Here is a 21,618-nt window from a genome sequence, read left to right as displayed (position 1 = left end):
TGGGTCCAGAGCAGGATGAGGAGGGTGAAAACATGAGGACCTTTGTAATTACCTGGGACAATGTGGCTTTCCATCATTCGCAAGCAATAACAACATGGTTTGAAGTCCACCCAAGACTGGTAAGTCTCTTCCTTCCACCCTATTCACCTTTCCTCAACCCCAGAGAGGAGTTATTTTCTGCATGGAGGTGGACGGTTTATGACCATCAACCACATGACCAGATGTCCCTCCTTGAAGCCATGGATGCTGGTGCAGGGACATCACAGTTCATGATTGCCAAGGGTGGATCCAACATACCAAGTGGTTTTATCCCAGGTGCATCGCCTTGGATAATATCAGATGTGATGTTGATGAAAACATGTGGCCTAACCCTGAAGATCGCAGAGATTAGATACAGTAATTTTGTGCTTTTTGCTGTTGTTTTTTTTTTGTTCAGAATGCTCTTATGTGTTTCATGGATATTTTGTTCACTGTAAGCAATACTGTAAAACTTTTTCTGTTCTATCATACCGTGTTTCTACTGTACCTCCTGTAGTAAAGAGTAAAAGGAAAAAAACTGATTTGCTTTTTACTGGAATGCTTTTGAATGAGAACATTACTGTACATGTGGACATACAGTTCCCAACCAAGACATTTAGTGTAAAAACGGTGGATTGCATGGTTTGCATGCAAATACCTGTAAAACTGAAACATAAAAGTCTATGCAGTTTTTGTAATGTCAAGAATAGCCAGTATTCTGAAACCTGGTGTACTTTGATTGACTGCATGTTCCTTGTGAAAAGAAATCAAGTGTTATTCTTTGACAGAATAATTTCATTTTGAGTCAGATTTCCAGTGTTTTGGTAAAGTTAGTGTGTGCAGAGAAAGATGTGTTCTATTTTGAAATGAAGAGTTAGTATATATTTAACAAAATGTGTTTTTGAGAAGAAAATTAACCATTTGGCCAATTGTGTTTTGTAGGTGTGAGTCTGTGTTAAGAGTTTAGAAAAAATATCTGAAGTATGGGTAAGCGCTTGTTAGCGATTGAAAAAAACTGTAAATGTAGAGGGACATACCTAACCAAAACACACAAACACACACACACACACACACACACACACTTTTTTTTTTTTTTTTTTTACAGTGGACAAGTGTCCGGTTACAGTTCAGTACACTCGAATGAACAATGATTTGTCACTAACGGCAAGCTGTTTTCCATCTCGCACACATGAACATATACTGAGAAGAGTGTATTTGCTCTTGTTTACATCTGCGTTATGTTCCAGTGAAGTCTTCGTGTCACTCTTTCCCTCTCTCAGCATCAAATGTCATTAGCTGCGGCCTAATCACTCTACCACAGTGCTCTTGTCCCTATGCTGTCCAACCGGGGTATTTTTAGCTCTGAAACAACTGGTCTCCTAAAAAAGGGTTAGAGGAACACTGCTATGTAAGGTATCCTGGCTGCTCTCTCCAATCCTATTACCAGCACAATCCATCAGCCACTCTTTGTCTCAGGTCAGGAGAGAAGGCAGAGAGTCAACGGTTTGCTGAAGAAAGCTGAATTTTCAGAAGAAGGGTATACAGACCCTCAGAAAGGACAGTGGAAGAAGGCCTGGACGGTTGGAACTCTTATTATTTCTGTTAATAACTCTTGACTTATATTTCTCACACTTCTAGACCAAAGCTTTCTGAAAGATAGTGAAGCTGCATGAAGAGCCATAGTTTCTTTTGGGGAAAGTCTTAGTCACTATAGACCATGCAGACCACCTGGATCCTGCTGCTTGCCTCTCTGGGTGTCTCTACCCTGACTGGTGCTGAGAAAGGCCTCGAATTCCCACGTTATGATGGCAAAGACCGTGTCTTGGACATAGATGACAAGAACTACCGCAAATCCCTGAAGAAATACGACATGCTCTGCCTGTTCTACCACGCTCCTCCGCCAACTGCAAAAGAGCTGCAGAAACAGTTACAAATGACTGAACTAGTGCTAGAGGTAAGAGAGGAAAAGTCAAGTGTGAATGCATGATATAAGGCAGATGAAAGACTGAATGGAAATCAGAGAGTGTTTATTGGAGCAAAGCAACACGGGATTGACTACAGACACAGTACGGCCTTCAACAACTGTGCAGTTGTGGTTATTGTGGTTATTAAAAATAAGTACATTATTTTATTTAATTTTTTTGTGGGGGACTTTCTGGTATTTTTTATTTCTGTATAAAATGAATATGGGTGGTGACTGGTGATCATAAATTCAAATAAATGTTTTGCATGCTGTATGTATGTAGTAATATCAGTTTATAGGCCATACTGCAGCCGATTGACATATCTATCTTCACATGGCTCTCTTTTTTCATTTATGTATTTATCTGGATTTTAAAAAGTGGACATCTTCAGTCAGCATATTAATAAAGCACTTCATTTTCATTGCTCCTGATAGCCTTTTGAATGCAGGCTTGGGAAATTATTAAAATTTAGCCATTCAAATGACTTTTAGCATCATAATGAAAGCAGAACGCAGGGTATTTATGGGACCAGATCACTTATGAAATGATTACATAAGTGTGTTCTCCTTTACTCTAAATGTATGGCTCACAGGTTCACTATCTAGGCTATTATGTCAGTGGTACTCATGGTCATGGTACTCTTTGTAGTTCTGATATTCAAAGAAAAAGTTTTTTTTAACAAAAATCTGAAGTATGTTCATATAATCCTCTAAATTAGAATACTTGAGTATAAACAGCTTAACTCATGCCTTCCAACAATTCCTCCAGCATTTATTCCCCAAATTATCATATTGGGTCTGTGTCTCACATTGGAGGGCAAACTGTATGCACTCTACAACACATCTTGTTCTGAGTAAAGAATAATTTTTGTTTGAATAGGCCTACAGTATGTGTCTTTGAACAATTTGTGGACAATTTTTGGTACTAACTTTGACTGAATAGCATAATGATATATACTTTACTTTGAAATTGCCTTGGAGCCTGAACTAATACTAAACAAGACAAATAAAAACATACAATACAAATCATTTGTTTTTCCACAGTTAGCTGCTCAAGTCTTGGAGGAAAAGGATATTGGCTTTGGAATGGTTGACTCCCAAAAAGATGCTAAGGTTGCCAAGAAACTAGGTGAGGCAAAACAATGTATATATACTCTCTCTCTCTATATATATACTGTATGTGTATCAGCGACCATGGCAACGGTGTATATCTCCGCTCAAAGTAGCACTACTTTCATACCTCTCATATCACATGGTGAACGTATAATTTCACCAAGTGCAACATGTCCCTGGAAAAACATCTTTGTTGATCCTGAAACAACATTCCAATCAACAATCAGATATGAGGGTTTACTGTTTATGTCAAGTTTCGGCTTACAACCAGGGTTAGGTGCTTCAGAGTTATTCACCTATCATTTCCCTCTGAGTTAAGGGATAAGTTATGGGTAGGGATTCCAGGACCAACAAACTATGTTGATCCAGGTCAGGAACATGTTTTACTTGGCAAAACCACTGTGACCCATAAGAGGCCGTGGACTTGCACTCTCTTGTTTCATATAAATATTTTATTGAGATACAGACATGATTATTATCATTATCCTCATTAAATATCACAGTTTATAGTTTAACACAACATCAATCCCTGCAGGAGATTTGCATGAATGGATAATGATACAGTAGGCTATAAAGAATGTACAATGTACTTTACACTGCCATGATGAGTGACTATAGTATGTGTTTCACTGGAAGGTTTGCATGAGGAGGGCAGCGTCTATGTCTTTAAGGAGGACCGTGTGATTGAATTTGATGGACTGCTCTCTGCAGACACTCTTGTGGAATTCATTCTGGATGTAAAGAATCTGTATTTATCATAAATCCAGACATCTCATTTGCTTTAGTACTTTTCTATGTCGCTTTAACTCTCTGCCTCCCCTTCTTTCCCTCATGCTTCAGCTGTTGGAAGATCCGGTTGAGATAATTGACAATGCTCTGGAGTTGCGAGCTTTTGACCGTATGGAAGAAGATATCAAACTCATTGGCTTCTTCAAGAGTCATGACTCTGAACGTGAGTATGTATGTGCAGACTATGAGAGGCAGGAGGTATCTGAATGTTCAGAGACAAATATACCCTTCAGCTGCAGTTATCTGATATCTGCATGTTTCAAACACACACCTATATAGTATGCAATGAATTAATACCATGCAATAAACGTTAACACAATGTCTGTTTATTCCAGTTCTTTTTTTAAATGCACATTGAAACCTTATGAGCTCTCTTGAGCATTGTAGGCTACTACTCTTTCAAGCTATATTTGACATTTAGAGGTAATTTATTTCAAATCACAACTCTGTTAGCCGACACTGTCAAAAAGAAAGGTTGCACTTAAAAAGGTAATATACAGGTTTCGATTCCCTGTTGTCTTTTATCAAATAAATACATCATCGCCTCACCTCACCTCCCCATTTTTTCCTCTTTCTTGGTTTCCTCAGATTATCTTGCTTTCCAAGAAGCAGCTGAACAGTTTCAGCCTTTTATCAAATTTTTTGCCACCTTTGAGAAATCTGTGAGTATCATGTTATTTTATGCTCTGTTTATGTTCAGAAGATCTTTATCATTGTGCGATTGTTATTCTTTTGGGGAGGTGGTGATTCTCTGAAAACAATTGATGGTAGATGAGTTGCTCTGCATTGTAGGTGGCAAAAGAGCTGACTCTGAAGATGAATGAGGTGGACTTCTATGAGCCCTTCATGGAGGAACCAGTCACCATTCCAGACAAACCCCACTCAGAGGAAGAGCTGGTGGCCTTCATATCTGAACACAGGAGGTAATCAGGAAAGCTAATCTAATGATTTTCTGAAGGATGGATATACAGATATTTTATACTAATCTCATATTACATACCGATGCTATCCTTTATTGAACTCCACAGACCAACTCTAAGAAAGCTCAGGGCAGAGGACATGTTTGAGACCTGGGTGAGGAATATTTTTTTAAATGAAACTTTGGTTTATGAACACTTTAGATTATGTTCACATATTCACTCTTAGTTGCTTATTAGCATGCATATTACCAGCATATTAGTATTTATAAAGCACATATTAATGCCTTATTCTTCATGATTCTAGATCCCTTAAGCCTACCCCATTCCTAAACATAACCACTACAACTCATTGTAAAAAAAAAAAAGTTGTTTCAACTTAAAGTAAGTGTTCGTGCTGCCTTAAAATTATAAGTTTATTCAACTCAAATACCCAAGTTGTCACTTAGTACAATTTCACATTTCAAGTTGACTAAACTTTACATTTAAAGGCAACACGAACACTTTAAGTTGAAACAATTTTTTCATTGTCTCATATCTCTCTAATGACAATGTGGACTTGCACTCTCTCTCTTTTCATACAAATACCATCTTGCACCATCTCAGTTATCAATTGTAAAAAATAATTGAACTCAGACGACTTCACTCTTAATTTTACTGTAATATTGTTGGTCTGGTTTTATTGTAAATGTTTTTTCTTTTCTTTTTGGCAGACATTTTAAGATATGCAGTTATAAAATAATTCAAACTCAAATCAATATTTTATTTCCACATTGCCTATGTATATATTTTGTGAATGCTCATGCAATAAGCGAAAAGTCAGTGAAAAGTCAGCTTTATCACAAAAATGATGCCCCAACAGGGTGATCAGACCCGGATGCGGAGTGGAGGAATGTAGATATCATAAAGCAATGACACTGAAATAAATGTTCTCTTATGCAGGAGGATGATTTGAATGGAATTCACATTGTAGCGTTTGCAGAAGAGGAGGACCCTGGTATGTTCAGTTTCAGGACACCTCTCTTAATTCGTCATAAAGCCAAATTATTATTATTTTTGTTTGGAGCAAGCATCATTGACTAAAGGAATTAATGAGATAAGGACTTGACCGTAAATTTGTTTTTTTAGATGGTTTTGAATTCTTGGAGATTTTGAAGGAGGTTGCCAGAGACAACACACACAATCCAGATCTGAGTATTGTATGGATCGACCCAGACAACTTCCCATTGGTGACTAAAATAAGTCTGGATAGATGCATGACTATATTAAGTCAGTACTGCAATGTAAAATGGATGTAACAAACTGAAAGAAAAATGCTTTCTTTTTTAAACCCCTCTTCATATGCACATTTCCTTTCTTAGCTCATTCCGTACTGGGAGAAGACCTTCAAGGTTGACCTCTTTAGACCACAGATTGGCATAGTAAATGTTACAGATGTAAGTGCAATACTTAATTTTTTTAACCAGATCCATTAAGTTCATTATGAAGGCCCTATTTCTCATGTTTGGATCTGTCCCACTGTCATGGTAAATAATAAATGTATTATGTATTATTATTATTATTATTATTATAACAAATGTTTATTGCTGACATAAGTCCATTGATTCATGGCCTCTATGACAGGCGGACAGTGTCTGGTTGGAGATACCTGATGATGATGAGCTGCCGTCACCTGAAGATCTGGAAAACTGGATAGAAGATGTCCTCTCTGGAACAGTCAACACAGAGGATGATGATGAGGAGGATGATGACGACGACGACGACGACGACGACGACGACGATGATGATGATGAGGATGATGATGATGACGACAATGACGATGATGACGATAATGATGATGATGATGACGACGATGATGAATAATTAATATACTGTGAACCTCAAACAAATCTGCTGAGATAACAATTGTGTCTTTTACAGTAAAATCATTTTTCACATCAGTGGATAAATTGCATAGTGTTCTTAATGTTAAACTGAAATGATACAAGTGCACATGTCTCGTATTTTATAGGTGAAAATCATTTATTTTAATCAGCTCTAAACTGGAAATTGTTAAAGGGATTCACATGAAATTTTGCAGTGTAATTTTACCTCTGGAATTATTTTGCTCTTCTGAACATTTTCTACTGTAATTACTCACAATAATAAAACTTTACAAGTCGTTAGGAAAATGTGTTCCTATTTAAATATGTAAGGCATTATGGGCTTTCACATTTATATAATTTGTCACAAATCTACTACAAAATATATTCTGTGCTAAATTATGATTGTGACTTTATCAATGATCAATTAACAGTTTTTTTAAAGAAATATCCAGTAAACCGAGCCCGTTAAAGAATTTGGTTCTGTCAGGTTGGATTTAAAAAAATGTACTTTACTTAATTTGTATATGAAGAATAAACAGTATACGCACACTGTTGTTCACTCTATACTGTAGAAAATTGTTTTAATTCTCTCAGTAATTACTCACCCTCATGTTGTTCCAACCTCGTAAGACTTTTGTTCATCTTTGGAACACAATTGAACTCACGTCAGAGGCCCACACAGAAGAAAATGAATAGTTGAAGAAAGTCGTTATTTTTAGGGGTTTTTTGTGCACAAAAAGTATTCTCGTCGCTTGATAAACTTACAGTATTTTTGAATTGCTAAAACACTAAAATCCATTCTCTGAACCCAATGCTCAGTGGCCTAACCCCATTTGTCGAATCAGTCACTTTGTAGGCAAAACCTTAAACAAGTTCAGGTTGTTAAGACACTGTTTGCAAATGTCATCCACTCTTTTTGCAAAACTCTAAACACATTCCTACTCACTAAAACACATTTTGCACTGTGTTGCAAAATGGTAAATACATGTGGCAAAAGTTACAGTATTTCACAATTGCTAAAACACATTTCTTGAAACCTTCACCCATATTCTCAAAACTTTAAACACAAAACCCAGTATTTAAACTACATTCACAAAACCCCTGACTCTTCTGGCAAAATCAAACACTTGCCTCAAAACCATTTGATCTGTGCTCAAAATCAAACAATGCTTCCAAAACATAAACACAGCCAGTCAATATATAAACACTCATCAGCATTCATTAGACACTACATCAAAAAAATTGACAACACAGCGTCCAGGGCATGTAGTTACAGATACATTTTTTTTAATTGCATATAGAAAATAATTTTGCCATAAATAAAAGTAAATAATTCACAACTCAGTACAGCAAATATATTGCATACTGTAAGTATTGCAAGTAATACAGTATTTAATTTCTGTATTTTCAGCATAAAAATAAAGTAAGCCCAAAGAACAAAGACAACTCTAAATGAAAAGCGTATTACACAAAATATTGTGCAATTGCAAAATCAAAGTCAATGAGAGACTCATTCTGCCTCAGCATCCCTGGGTCCAGCCAGAGGACCGTCCACATCACATGCAAGGTTGTCCCTTCCTAGGCAACGTGGGAAGAACCCTCTCGTGTGCCGGATCCAGCCTTGACAACACTCCACACCTATGCCATCACAGGCCAAATCCATTGCCTGTAAAAGATTTACCCTTGTATATGGGTTACGGTCATAGACCTTCCATCGCCACGCAGAGAAAAACTCTTTTCGGGTTGTACTCTTTGTCCTGCTTCCCTCATTGTCATTCCATGAACAAGAACATGGTCTATCACAGTTGCCCGAATTTGATCTGAAATTACTATTCTTGGTCTTGCTTGTTATCTTCCTCCTCGTCCACCAACTCTTACTCGAACTCTTTCTCCTCTTCCTCCTCTTCCTCATCTTCCTCCTCTTCCTCATCTTCCTCCTCTGCCTCTCACATTGTTTCCATCCATTGTGGTATCAACACTCAATGTACCTGGTCCACCTGTACTGGCTTATATTCTAGACAACTGATTTGATCACATCATAAGAAACAAGTGTGAACAATTTTGAGTTGTTGTGTGTAAACGATGACAGCTGTGTTGTAGTTGTGTTTAACTTTTGCCACATGTATTTACCATTTTGCAACACAGTGCAAAATGTGTTTTAGTGAGTAAGAATGTGTTTAGAGTTTTGCAAAAAGAGTGGATGACATTTGCAAAAAGTGTCTTAACTACCTGAACTTGTTTACAGTTTTTTTGGATTGCTTACACACTAAAATTAAAAGTAGTACACTATTAGCAAAACCTTACACTCAAGAAGCAAAACATCAGCCCATATTTGCACAACTATAATGTCAACCTCACACTTGTTGCAAAACTCTACACACAGTGATTTGCAAAACACTAAGCACACTTAACATACATTACACACAAAAATCTATCATGAAGTCACTTCCTTGCAATACCAAAGCACTGACTGTCAAATTACCGCACCGTCCAACCAATTGGTTCAACACAGTCATCAGGTGTGCAAACACTTGTTTGCTTAATTGTAGACACACCAATCAGGTGTATAAGCACTATAAAAAGCAGCAGGTGAGCTCATCGGTCTTCAAGCACAATGGAAAGAGAAAGAGTAAGATGAGGAGGAGAATGAGGAAGACAAGAAGGTGCTCAAAGAGGACCGAATCTGACAAATGAGATCCGCGCAACACTGGTTGACCACGTTGTCAACCACGGCCTGACGCTGAGGGAGGCTGGACTGCGAGTACAGCCAAATCTAAGCCAATACACAGTGGCAAGTGTGATAAGAACATTTCGACTGGAAAGGTACTAGATCTACACTGAACAGCACAATTTTGCCTGACACTGTTCTTCAGAGAGTTTTACGAATGGATGGAGAGGAGATCCAGCATGAGTTCATTTACGTAGATGAGGCTGGGTTCAACCTGACGAGAACACGAAGGAGGGGAAGAAACATCATTGGCCACAGGGCTATAGTCAATGTCCCAGGGCAACGTGGGGGTAATATAACACTGTGCAGCCATTACACAGAATGGGGTCCTCCACCGCCATGCCCATATGGGCCCTTACAACACAGCACTCATACTTACATTATTGGACCAATTGCACAACGTTAACAGCAGCAAATCAAATCGATCATATGCAGAGTTCATATGCAATACATTGTTGTCTGGGACAATGTGTCTTTCCACCGCTCTGCTCTGGTTCAGAACTGGTTTCAGCAACATCCACATTTCACCGTCCTATATCTTCCACCATACTCTCCATTCCTCCACCCTATAGAAGAGTTTTTCTCGGCATGGCGGTGGAAGGTATATGATCTCCGTATCCAGGCTGAGATACCCCTCATCCAAGCCATGGAGGAGGCCTGTGACCAGATGGAGGTAGCAGCAATGCAAGGATGGATTCGTCTTTCCAAGGTGTCTTGCTAATGACAACATTGCAACATTGCTTGCGATGAAATTCTCTGGCCAGATCCAGCTAGGCGAAGAGACAATGTCTAGTTTATTTTATTTATTTTATTTTTTTACAGTAAACTTACAGTACAATACGTAAAGTGACATTTTGTTACAGTATTATGAATCTCCATGTCAACATTTTGGGCGTGTTGAGAAATGAGTTTCTTCAGTCTGCAACATTGTCTTGTGTAGTGTTTGGTGAATTTACATTATATATACTTTGTTGATGGTAGCCAACTCTAATCATAGGGAAGTAGAAGTGCTAAAAGTGTTTTAGGTTTATCACAGCAGAGTGTAACTCGTGCAAACAGAGTATAGTAATGTGAAACGTGTGTGTTTCATATGGTAACAAAGTGTGTTTTTTAAACAGAAGTGTATATTTTTTACAAGTGTGTTTAATTATGCAAAGGATCTGTAGTGTTTTGCTAATTGGGTGTGTGGTTCTGCTAATTGTGTGTAGTGTTTTGAAAACACGGGCCCTGTTTTGAAAATCGTGCTTAAGCAATCCAAAAAAACTGTAAGGTTTTGCCTACAAAGTGACTGATTCGACAAATGGGGTTAGGCCACTGAGCATTGGGTTCAGAGAATGGATTTGAGTGTTTTAGCAATTCAAAAATACTGTATTGATGTAGTGGCTTAAAAAATGCTGATTCTATTTTGTGTTTGGATGTAGTTACCTGGCACCAGTTCAAAGAAATATATTTTGGAGTTGTTGCCTTTTATTATGATAGGAAAATATGGGATCAAAAAACAAAAAAAGAGCCCTAGCCGGGACTTGAACTTGTGTCTCCTAAAAATCATCAGCTCTTAAAAGTCATTGCACTGACCACTAGGCTATAAGGAGTCAAGAAATCGGCATAAGTTTGATAGATATTAGAAGATAGTTTTTATATGAGAAATATTACATCAAACCATTTGGCTGACGTTTGCATTTGAAATTAGTTTGAATACACCTTCTTGCTTTCCCTGGGAAAAGGTCAAACCATTGACCTTGGCGTTGCAAGTTCCAATGCTCTACTGTTTGAGCTACATGAAGGCTTGATAAAATGAGATTAAAGGGTAACTAAACCCCTGGTCAGAGCCTGACTCCACCCACTGGCAATATTTGAAAAATGCTGGAAAAGTGGGCAGAGCCCAACGGACGAACCGAGGGCGGGGCTGAGCGGGTGATTGACAGACCCGCAGTGACTGACAGCTGCTGTCAGACTCGCTAAAATGGAGAGTGACGCAAGTAGCTTTGCAACAGAGCGGTCATTTAAAGTTGAGGACTTTTCTCACCTGAAGTGGAGGAATTGTCTGTGGACACAGAGCTAAAATCATATCAATTCGAGCCGCTAGCTCAAACTGCGGTGTCGCATCGCATTAACTCCCGCCTCGCGATCGGCATCCGACGATGCTAGCGAAGCAGCCGCGCAAGAGAGAATGGGTCCAGTATCTGAGTGGATTATTATTACTATTGACCTATGTTAAGCATATTTTGCCGCTATGTGAAAAAAAATATCCAGCAAAACGCGCCGGCGGTTGTGGAGTCCATGCAGGAAGAGCAGCGTTTGGCACACAAGTGCATGTAAACACTGGCGCTAATTTCTAAGTCTGGTGGGAAGTTAACTTATACAGTCCAGCAGTGCTGTTGCTACCGGCAACATTACACCTATACCAGCCTAACCACTGTACTAAACACAGATAAAGCTAATGCTAAAAATCTACACTATCCTAACTGATGCAATATGCTACTAACTAACTATGCTTCTAACAACACTAACAACTATGCTAAATAACTACCTAGGCTACACAAAATAATCTAAATAACTATAAATGCTATGCTAACTAGATGCTAAAATACGCTATCCTGATCGTTTTCAAAACTCGTAATTCCAATTTCCAGCTCCTGACTCGCTCTGGTGTTGACGGAACCAGATGCTTTTATACCAGGGGCTGCCAGGGGCGTGGTGAGCTCGCAGCGTCAGAGAGTACCCTACGTCAGAGAGTACCCCTACTTCAGGAGATCCCGTTTGACCTGAAGAGGGCAGCACTCAGACGATTTTACACCATATATTTGAAAATTAAAACACTTTATACTCAAATGTTAAAAAAAGTACTCGAATCAATGAACAGCATTTATGAAGCTCCATTCTTACAGATCATTAACTAAAAAAAGTTGGTTTAGTGTTTAGTTACCCTTTAAATGTATGGTGATTTCCTGGTTTTTGACTTTTTTATATTAGGAAAATCTGGTATAAAAAAAGTCCAAGAGCAGGGACTTGAACTTTTGTCTCCTAAATATCATCAGCTCTTAAAAGTCATTGCACTGACCACTAGGCTATAGGGGTCAACAAACCAAAACCATTGAGATAGATATTAGAAGATCCTCTTTGTTTGAGAAAAACAGGGGGAACGGAATCCGACGGCAAAAAATCAGCTGTCGGAATCCGTTCCCCCTCTCCCATTATGAGAGATATTGATGTAGTGGCTTAAAAAATGCTGATTCTATTTTGTGTTTGGATGTAGTTACCTGGCACCAGTTCAAAGAAATATATTTTGGAGTTGTTGCCTTTTATTATGATAGGAAAATATGGGATCAAAAAACAAAAAAAGAGCCCTAGCCGGGACTTGAACTTGTGTCTCCTAAAAATCATCAGCTCTTAAAAGTCATTGCACTGACCACTAGGCTATAAGGGGTCAAGAAATCGGCATAAGTTTGTTAGATATTAGAAGATAGTTTTTATTTGAGAAATTTTACATTGAACCATTTGGCTGACGTTTGCATTTGAAATTAGTTTGAATACACCTTCTTGCTTTCCCTGGGAATCGAACCATTGACCTTGGCGTTGCAAGTGCCAATGCTCTACTGTTTGAGCTACATGAAGGCTTGATAAAGAGAGATTAAATGTATGGTGATTTCCTGGTTTTTGACTTTTTTATATTAGGAAAATCTGGTATAAAAAAAGTCCAAGAGCCGGGACTTGAACTTTTGTCTCCTAAAAATCATCAGCTCTTAATAGTCATTGCACTGACCACTAGGCTATAGGGGTCAACAAACCAAAACCATTGAGATAGATATTAGAAGATCCTCTTTGTTTGAGAAAAACAGGGGGAACGGAATCCGACGGCAAAAAATCCAGCTGTCGGAATCCGTTCCCCCTCTCCCATTATGAGAGATATTGATATAGTGGCTTAAAAAAATGCTGATTCTATTTTGTGTTTGGATGTAGTTACCTGGCACCAGTTCAAATAAATATATTTTGGAGTTGTTGCCTTTTATTATGATAGGAAAATATGGGATCAAAAAACAAAAAAAGAGCCCTAGCCGGGACTTGAACTTGTGACTCCTAAAAATCATCAGCTCTTAAAAGTCATTGCACTGACCACTAGGCTATAGGGGTCAACAAACAAAAACCATTGAGATAGATATTAGAAGATCCTCTTTGTTTGAGAAAAACAGAGGGAACGGAATCCGACGGCAAAAAATCAGCTGTCGGAATCCGTTCCCCCTCTCCCATTATGAGAGATATTGATGTAGTGGCTTAAAAAATGCTGATTCTATTTTGTGTTTGGATGTAGTTACTTGGCACCAGTTCAAAGAAATATATTTTGGAGTTGTTGCCTTTTATTATGATAGGAAAATATGAGATCAAAAAACAAAAAAAGAGCCCTAGCCGGGACTTGAACTTGTGTCTCCTAAAAATCATCAGCTCTTAAAAGTCATTGCACTGACCACTAGGCTATAAGGGGTCAAGAAATCGGCATAAGTTTAATAGATATTAGAAGATAGTTTTTATTTGAGAAATATTACATGGAACCATTTGGCTGACGTTTGCATTTGAAATTAGTTTGAATACACCTTCTTGCTTTCCCTGGGAATCGAACCATTGACCTTGCCATTGCAAGTGACAATGCTCTACTGTTTGAGCTACATGAAGGCTTGAGAAAGAGAGATGAAATGTATGATTATTTCCTGGTTTTTGACTTTTTTATATTAGGAAAATCTGGTATAAAAAAAGTCCAAGAGCCGGGACTTGAACTTGTGTCTCCTAAAAATCATCAGCTCTTAATAGTCATTGCACTGACCACTAGGCTATAGGGATCAACAAACCAAAACCATTGAGATAGATATTAGAAGATCCTCTTTGTTTGAGAAAAACAGGGGGAACGGAATCCGACGGCAAAAAATCAGCTGTCGGAATCCGTTCCCCCTCTCCCATTATGAGAGATATTGATGTAGTGGCTTAAAAAATGCTGATTCTATTTTGTGTTTGGATGTAGTTACCTGGCACCAGTTCAAAGAAATATATTTTGGAGTGGTTGCCTTTTATTATGATAGGAAAATATGGGATCAAAAAACAAAAAAAGAGCCCTAGCCGGGACTTGAACTTGTGTCTCCTAAAAATCATCAACTCTTAAAAGTCATTGCACTGACCACTAGGCTATAGGGGTCAACAAACCAAAACCATTGAGATAGATATTAGAAGATCCTCTTTGTTTGAGAAAAACAGGGGGAACGGAATCCGACGGCAAAAAATCAGCTGTCGGAATCCGTTCCCCCTCTCCCATTATGAGAGATATTGATGAAGTGGCTTAAAAAATGCTGATTGTGTTTGGATGTAGTTACCTGGCACCAGTTCAAAGAAATATATTTTGGAGTTGTTGCCTTTTATTATGATAGGAAAATATGGGATCAAAAAACAAAAAAAGAGCCCTAGCCGGGACTTGAACTTGTGTCTCCTAAAAATCATCAGCTCTTAAAAGTCATTGCACTGACCACAAGGCTATAAGGGGTCAAGAAATCGGCATAAGTTTGATAGATATTAGAAGATAGTTTTTATTTGAGAAATTTTACATTGAACCATTTGGCTGACGTTTGCATTTGATATTAGTTTGAGGACACCTTCTTGCTTTCCCTGGGAATCGAACCATTGACCTTGGCGTTGCAAGTGCCAATGCTCTACTGTTTGAGCTACATGAAGGCTTGATAAAGAGAGATTAAATGTATGGTTATTTCCTGGTTTTTGACTTTTTTATATTGGGAAAATCTGGTATAAAAAAAGTCCAAGAGCCGGGACTTGAACTTGAGTCTCCTAAAAATCATCAGCTCTTAAAAGTCATTGCACTGACCACTAGGCTATAGGGGTCAACAAACGAAAACCATTTTGAGATAGATATTAGAAGATCCTCTTTGTTTGAGAAAAACAGGGGGAACGGAATCCGACGGCAAAAAATCAGCTGTCGGAATCCGTTCCCCCTCTCCCATTATGAGAGATATTGATGTAGTGGCTTAAAAAATGCTGATTCTATTTTGTGTTTGGATGTAGTTACCTGGCACCAGTTCAAAGAAATATATTTTGGAGTTGTTGCCTTTTATTATGATAGGAAAATATGGGATCAAAAAACAAAAAAAGAGCCCTAGCCGGGACTTGAACTTGAGTCTCCTAAAAATCATCAGCTCTTAAAAGTCATTGCACTGACCACTAGGCTATAGGGGTCAACAAACGAAAACCATTTTGAGATAGATATTAGAAGATCCTCTTTGTTTGAGAAAAACAGGGGGAACGGAATCCGACGGCAAAAAATCAGCTGTCGGAATCCGTTCCCCCTCTCCCATTATGAGAGATATTGATGTAGTGGCTTAAAAAATGCTGATTCTATTTTGTGTTTGGATGTAGTTACCTGGCACCAGTTCAAAGAAATATATTTTGGAGTTGTTGCCTTTTATTATGATAGGAAAATATGGGATCAAAAAACAAAAAAAGAGCCCTAGCCGGGACTTGAACTTGTGTCTCCTAAAAATCATCAGCTCTTAAAAGTCATTGCACTGACCACTAGGCTATAGGGATCAACAAACCAAAACCATTGAGATAGATATTAGAAGATCCTCTTTGTTTGAGAAAAACAGGGGGAACGGAATCCGACGGCAAAAAATCAGCTGTCGGAATCCGTTCCCGCTCTCCCATTATGAGAGATATTGATGTAGTGGCTTAAAAAATGCTGAATCTATTTTGTGTTTGGATGTAGTTACCTGGCACCAGTTCAAAGAAATATATTTTGGAGTAGTTGCCTTTTATTATGATAGGAAAATATGGGATCAAAAAACAAAAAAAGTTCCCTGTCGGGACTTGAACTTGTGTCTCCTAAAAATCATCAGTTCTTAAAAGTCATTGCACTGACCACTAGGCTATAGCGGTCAAGAAACCAAAACAATTGAGATAGATATTAGAAGATCCTCTTTGTTTGAGAAAAACAGGGGGAACGGAATCCGACGGCAAAAAATCAGCTGTCGGAATCCGTTCCCCCTCTCCCATTATGAGAGATATTGATGTAGTGGCTTAAAAAATGCTGATTCTATTTTGTGTTTGGATGTAGTTACCTGGCACCAGTTCAAAGAAATATATTTTGGAGTTGTTGCCTTTTATTATGATAGGAAAATATGGGATCAAAAAACAAAAAAAGAGCCCTAGCCGGGACTTGAACTTGTGTCTCCTAAAAATCATCAACTCTTAAAAGTCATTGCACTGCCCACTAGGCTATAGGGGTCAACAAACCAAAACCATTGAGATAGAAGATAAGGGTATAAGGGGTCAAGAAATCAGCATAAGTTTGATAGATATTAGAAGATAGTTTTTACATTAAACCATTCGGCTGACGTTTGCATTTGAAATTAGTTTGAATACACCTTCTTGCTTTCCCTGGGAATCGAACCATTGACCTTGGCATTGAAAGTGCCAATGCTCTACTGTTTGAGCTACATGAAGCCTTGATAAATAGCGATTAAATGTATGGTTATTTCCTGGTTTTTGACTTTTTTATATAAGGAAAATCTGGTATAAAAAAGTCCAAGAGCCGGGACTTGAACTTGTGTCTCCTAAAAATCATCAGCTCTTAATAGTCATTGCACTGATTACTAGGCTATAGGGGTCAACAAACCAAAACCATTGAGATAGAAGATCCTCTTTGTTTGAGAAAAACAGGGGGAACGGAATCCGACGGCAAAAAATCAGCTGTCGGAATCCGTTCCCCCTCTCCCATTATGAGAGATATTGATGTAGTGGCTTAAAAAATGCTGATTCTATTTTGTGTTTGGATGTAGTTACCTGGCACCAGTTCAAAGAAATATATTTTGGAGTTGTTGCCTTTTATTATGATAGGAAAATATGGGATCAAAAAACAAAAAAAGAGCCCTAGCCGGGACTTGAACTTGTGTCTCCTAAAAATCATCAGCTCTTAAAAGTCATTGCACTGACCACTAGGCTATAGGGATCAACAAACCAGAACCATTGAGATAGATATTAGAAGATCCTCTTTGTTTGAGAAAAACAGGGGGAACGGAATCCGACGGCAAAAAATCATCTGTCAGAATCCGTTCCCCCTCTCCCATTATGAGAGATATTGATGTAGTGGCTTAAAAAATGCTGATTCTATTTTGTGTTTGGATGTAGTTACCTGGCACCAGTTCAAAGAAATATATTTTGGAGTTGTTGCCTTTTATTATGATAGGAAAATATGGGATCAAAAAACAAAAAAAGAGCCCTAGCCGGGACTTGAACTTGTGTCTCCTAAAAATCATCAACTCTTAAAAGTCATTGCACTGACCACTAGGCTATAGAGGTCAATAAACCAAAACCATTGAGATAGATATTAGAAGATCCTCTTTGTTTGAGAAAAACATGGGGAACGGAATCCGACGGCAAAAAATCAGCTGTCGGAATCCGTTCCCCCTCTCCCATTATGAGAGATATTGATGTAGTGGCTTAAAAAATGCTGATTCTATTTTGTGTTTGGATGTAGTTACCTGGCACCAGTTCAAATAAATATATTTTGGAGTTGTTGCCTTTTATTATGATAGGAAAATATGGGATCAAAAAACAAAAAAAGAGCCCTAGCCGGAACTTGAACTTGTGTCTCCTAAAAATCATCAGCTCTTAAAAGTCATTGCACTGACCACTAGGCTATAGGAGTCAGCAAACCAAAACCATTGAGATAGATATTGGAAGATCCTCTTTGTTTGTAAAAAACAGGGGGAACGGAATCCGACGGCAAAAAATTAGCTGTCGGAATCCGTTCCCCCTCTCCCATTATGAGAGATATTGATGTAGTGGCTTAAAAAATGCTGATTCTATTTTGTGTTTGGATGTAGTTACCTGGCACCAGTTCAAAGAAATATATTTTGGAGTAGTTGCCTTTTATTATGATAGGAAAATATGGGATCAAAAAACAAAAAAAGAGCCCTAGCCGGGACTTGAACTTGTGTCTCCTAAAAATCATCAGCTCTTAAAAGTCATTGCACTGACCACTAGGCTATAGCGGTCAAGAAACCAAAACAATTGAGATAGATATTAGAAGATCCTCTTTGTTTGAGAAAAACAGGGGGAACGGAATCCGACGGCAAAAAATCAGCTGTCGGAATCCGTTCCCCCTCTCCCATTATGAGAGATATTGATGTAGTGGCTTAAAAAATGCTGATTCTATTTTGTGTTTGGATGTAGTTACCTGGCACCAGTTCAAAGAAATATATTTTGGAGTTGTTGCCTTTTATTATGATAGGAAAATATGGGATCAAAAAACAAAAAAAGAGCCCTAGCCGGGACTTGAACTTGTGTCTCCTAAAAATCATCAGCTCTTAAAAGTCATTGCACTGACCACTAGGCTATAGGGGTCAACAAACCAGAACCATTGAGATAGATATTAGAAGATCCTCTTTGTTTGAGAAAAACAGGGGGAACGGAATCCGACGGCAACAAATCATCTGTCAGAATCCGTTCCCCCTCTCCCATTATGAGAGATATTGATGTAGTGGCTTAAAAAATGCTGATTCTATTTTGTGTTTGGATGTAGTTACCTGGCACCAGTTCAAAGAAATATATTTTGGAGTTGTTGCCTTTTATTATGATAGGAAAATATGGGATCAAAAAACAAAAAAAGAGCCCTAGCCGGGACTTGAACTTGTGTCTCCTAAAAATCATCAACTCTTAAAAGTCATTGCACTGACCACTAGGCTATAGGGGTCAATAAACCAAAACCATTGAGATAGATATTAGAAGATCCTCTTTGTTTGAGAAAAACATGGGGAACGGAATCCGACGGCAAAAAATCAGCTGTCGGAATCCGTTCCCCCTCTCCCATTATGAGAGATATTGATGTAGTGGCTTAAAAAATGCTGATTCTATTTTGTGTTTGGATGTAGTTACCTGGCACCAGTTCAAATAAATATATTTTGGAGTTGTTGCCTTTTATTATGATAGGAAAATATGGGATCAAAAAACAAAAAAAGAGCCCTAGCCGGAACTTGAACTTGTGTCTCCTAAAAATCATCAGCTCTTAAAAGTCATTGCACTGACCACTAGGCTATAGGAGTCAGCAAACCAAAACCATTGAGATAGATATTGGAAGATCCTCTTTGTTTGTAAAAAACAGGGGGAACGGAATCCGACGGCAAAAAATTAGCTGTCGGAATCCGTTCCCCCTCTCCCATTATGAGAGATATTGATGTAGTGGCTTAAAAAATGCTGATTCTATTTTGTGTTTGGATGTAGTTACCTGGCACCAGTTCAAAGAAATATATTTTGGAGTTGTTGCCTTTTATTATGATAGGAAAATATGGGATCAAAAAACAAAAAAAGAGCCCTAGCCGGGACTTGAACTTGTGTCTCCTAAAAATCATCAGCTCTTAAAAGTCATTGCACTGACCACTAGGCTATAGCGGTCAAGAAACCAAAACAATTGAGATAGATATTAGAAGATCCTCTTTGTTTGAGAAAAACAGGGGGAACGGAATCCGACGGCAAAAAATCAGCTGTCGGAATCCGTTCCCCCTCTCCCATTATGAGAGATATTGATGTAGTGGCTTAAAAAATGCTGAATCTATTTTGTGTTTGGATGTAGTTACCTGGCACCAGTTCAAAGAAATATATTTTGGAGTAGTTGCCTTTTATTATGATAGGAAAATATGGGATCAAAAAACAAAAAAAGAGCCCTAGCCGGGACTTGAACTTGTGTCTCCTAAAAATCATCAGCTCTTAAAAGTCATTGCACTGACCACTAGGCTATAGCGGTCAAGAAACCAAAACAATTGAGATAGATATTAGAAGATCCTCTTTGTTTGAGAAAAACAGGGGGAACGGAATCCGACTGCAAAAAATCAGCTGTCGGAATCCGTTCCCCCTCTCCCATTATGAGAGATATTGATGTAGTGGCTTAAAAAATGCTGATTCTATTTTGTGTTTGGATGTAGTTACCTGGCACCAGTTCAAATAAATATATTTTGGAGTTGTTGCCTTTTATTATGATAGGACAATATGGGATCAAAAAAACAAAAAAAGAGCCCTAGCCGGGACTTGAACTTGTGTCTCCTAAAAATCATCAACTCTTAAAAGTCATTGCACTGACCACTAGGCTATAGGGGTCAACAAACCAAAACCATTGAGATAGATATTAGAAGATCCTCTTTGCTTGAGAAAAACAGGGGGAACGGAATTTGACGGCAAAAAATCAGCTGTCGGAATCCGTTCCCCCTCTCCCATTATGAGAGATATTGATGTAGTGGCTTAAAAAATGCTGATTCTATTTTGTGTTTGGATGTAGTTACCTGGCACCAGTTCAAAGAAATATATTTTGGAGTTGTTGCCTTTTATTATGATAGGAAAATATGGGATCAAAAAACAAAAAAAGAGCCCTAGCCGGGACTTGAACTTGTGTCTCCTAAAAATCATCAGCTCTTAAAAGTCATTGCACTGACCACTAGGCTATAGGAGTCAGCAAACCAAAACCATTGAGATAGATATTGGAAGATCCTCTTTGTTTGTAAAAAACAGGGGGAACGGAATCCGACGGCAAAAAATTAGCTGTCGGAATCCGTTCCCCCTCTCCCATTATGAGAGATATTGATGTAGTGGCTTAAAAAATGCTGATTCTATTTTGTGTTTGGATGTAGTTACCTGGCACCAGTTCAAAGAAATATATTTTGGAGTAGTTGCCTTTTATTATGATAGGAAAATATGGGATCAAAAAACAAAAAAAGAGCCCTAGCCGGGACTTGAACTTGTGTCTCCTAAAAATCATCAGCTCTTAAAAGTCATTGCACTGACCACTAGGCTATAGCGGTCAAGAAACCAAAACAATTGAGATAGATATTAGAAGATCCTCTTTGTTTGAGAAAAACAGGGGGAACGGAATCCGACGGCAAAAAATCAGCTGTCGGAATCCGTTCCCCCTCTCCCATTATGAGAGATATTGATGTAGTGGCTTAAAAAATGCTGATTCTATTTTGTGTTTGGATGTAGTTACCTGGCACCAGTTCAAAGAAATATATTTTGGAGTTGTTGCCTTTTATTATGATAGGAAAATATGGGATCAAAAAACAAAAAAAGAGCCCTAGCCGGGACTTGAACTTGTGTCTCCTAAAAATCATCAGCTCTTAAAAGTCATTGCACTGACCACTAGGCTATAGGGGTCAACAAACCAGAACCATTGAGATAGATATTAGAAGA

The 21,618-nt window shown here is 38.3% G+C and overlaps 1 protein-coding gene across 1 annotated transcript; it reads left to right on the top strand.

The window, feature by feature from the left end:
- The first annotated feature begins 1,463 nt into the window (after positions 1–1,463).
- On the top strand, positions 1,464–7,235 carry casq2 (calsequestrin 2). The gene is made up of 11 exons (XM_079619351.1): positions 1,464–1,972; positions 3,026–3,110; positions 3,731–3,831; positions 3,935–4,046; positions 4,472–4,545; positions 4,676–4,806; positions 4,912–4,957; positions 5,743–5,797; positions 5,929–6,029; positions 6,162–6,236; positions 6,424–7,235. Exons 1-11 carry the CDS (start codon positions 1,736–1,738, stop codon positions 6,661–6,663), a joined length of 1,257 nt encoding a protein of 418 aa, XP_079475477.1. The 5' UTR covers positions 1,464–1,735; the 3' UTR covers positions 6,664–7,235.
- Positions 7,236–21,618: the final 14,383 nt, after the last annotated feature.

This window comes from Phoxinus phoxinus (genome assembly GCF_949152265.1).
Source record: "Phoxinus phoxinus genome assembly, chromosome: 7".
NCBI classification, from domain to species: domain Eukaryota; kingdom Metazoa; phylum Chordata; class Actinopteri; order Cypriniformes; family Leuciscidae; genus Phoxinus; species Phoxinus phoxinus.
Note: the sequence above shows the minus strand (reverse complement) of the source record. Positions and strands in the feature narration are given on the sequence as shown.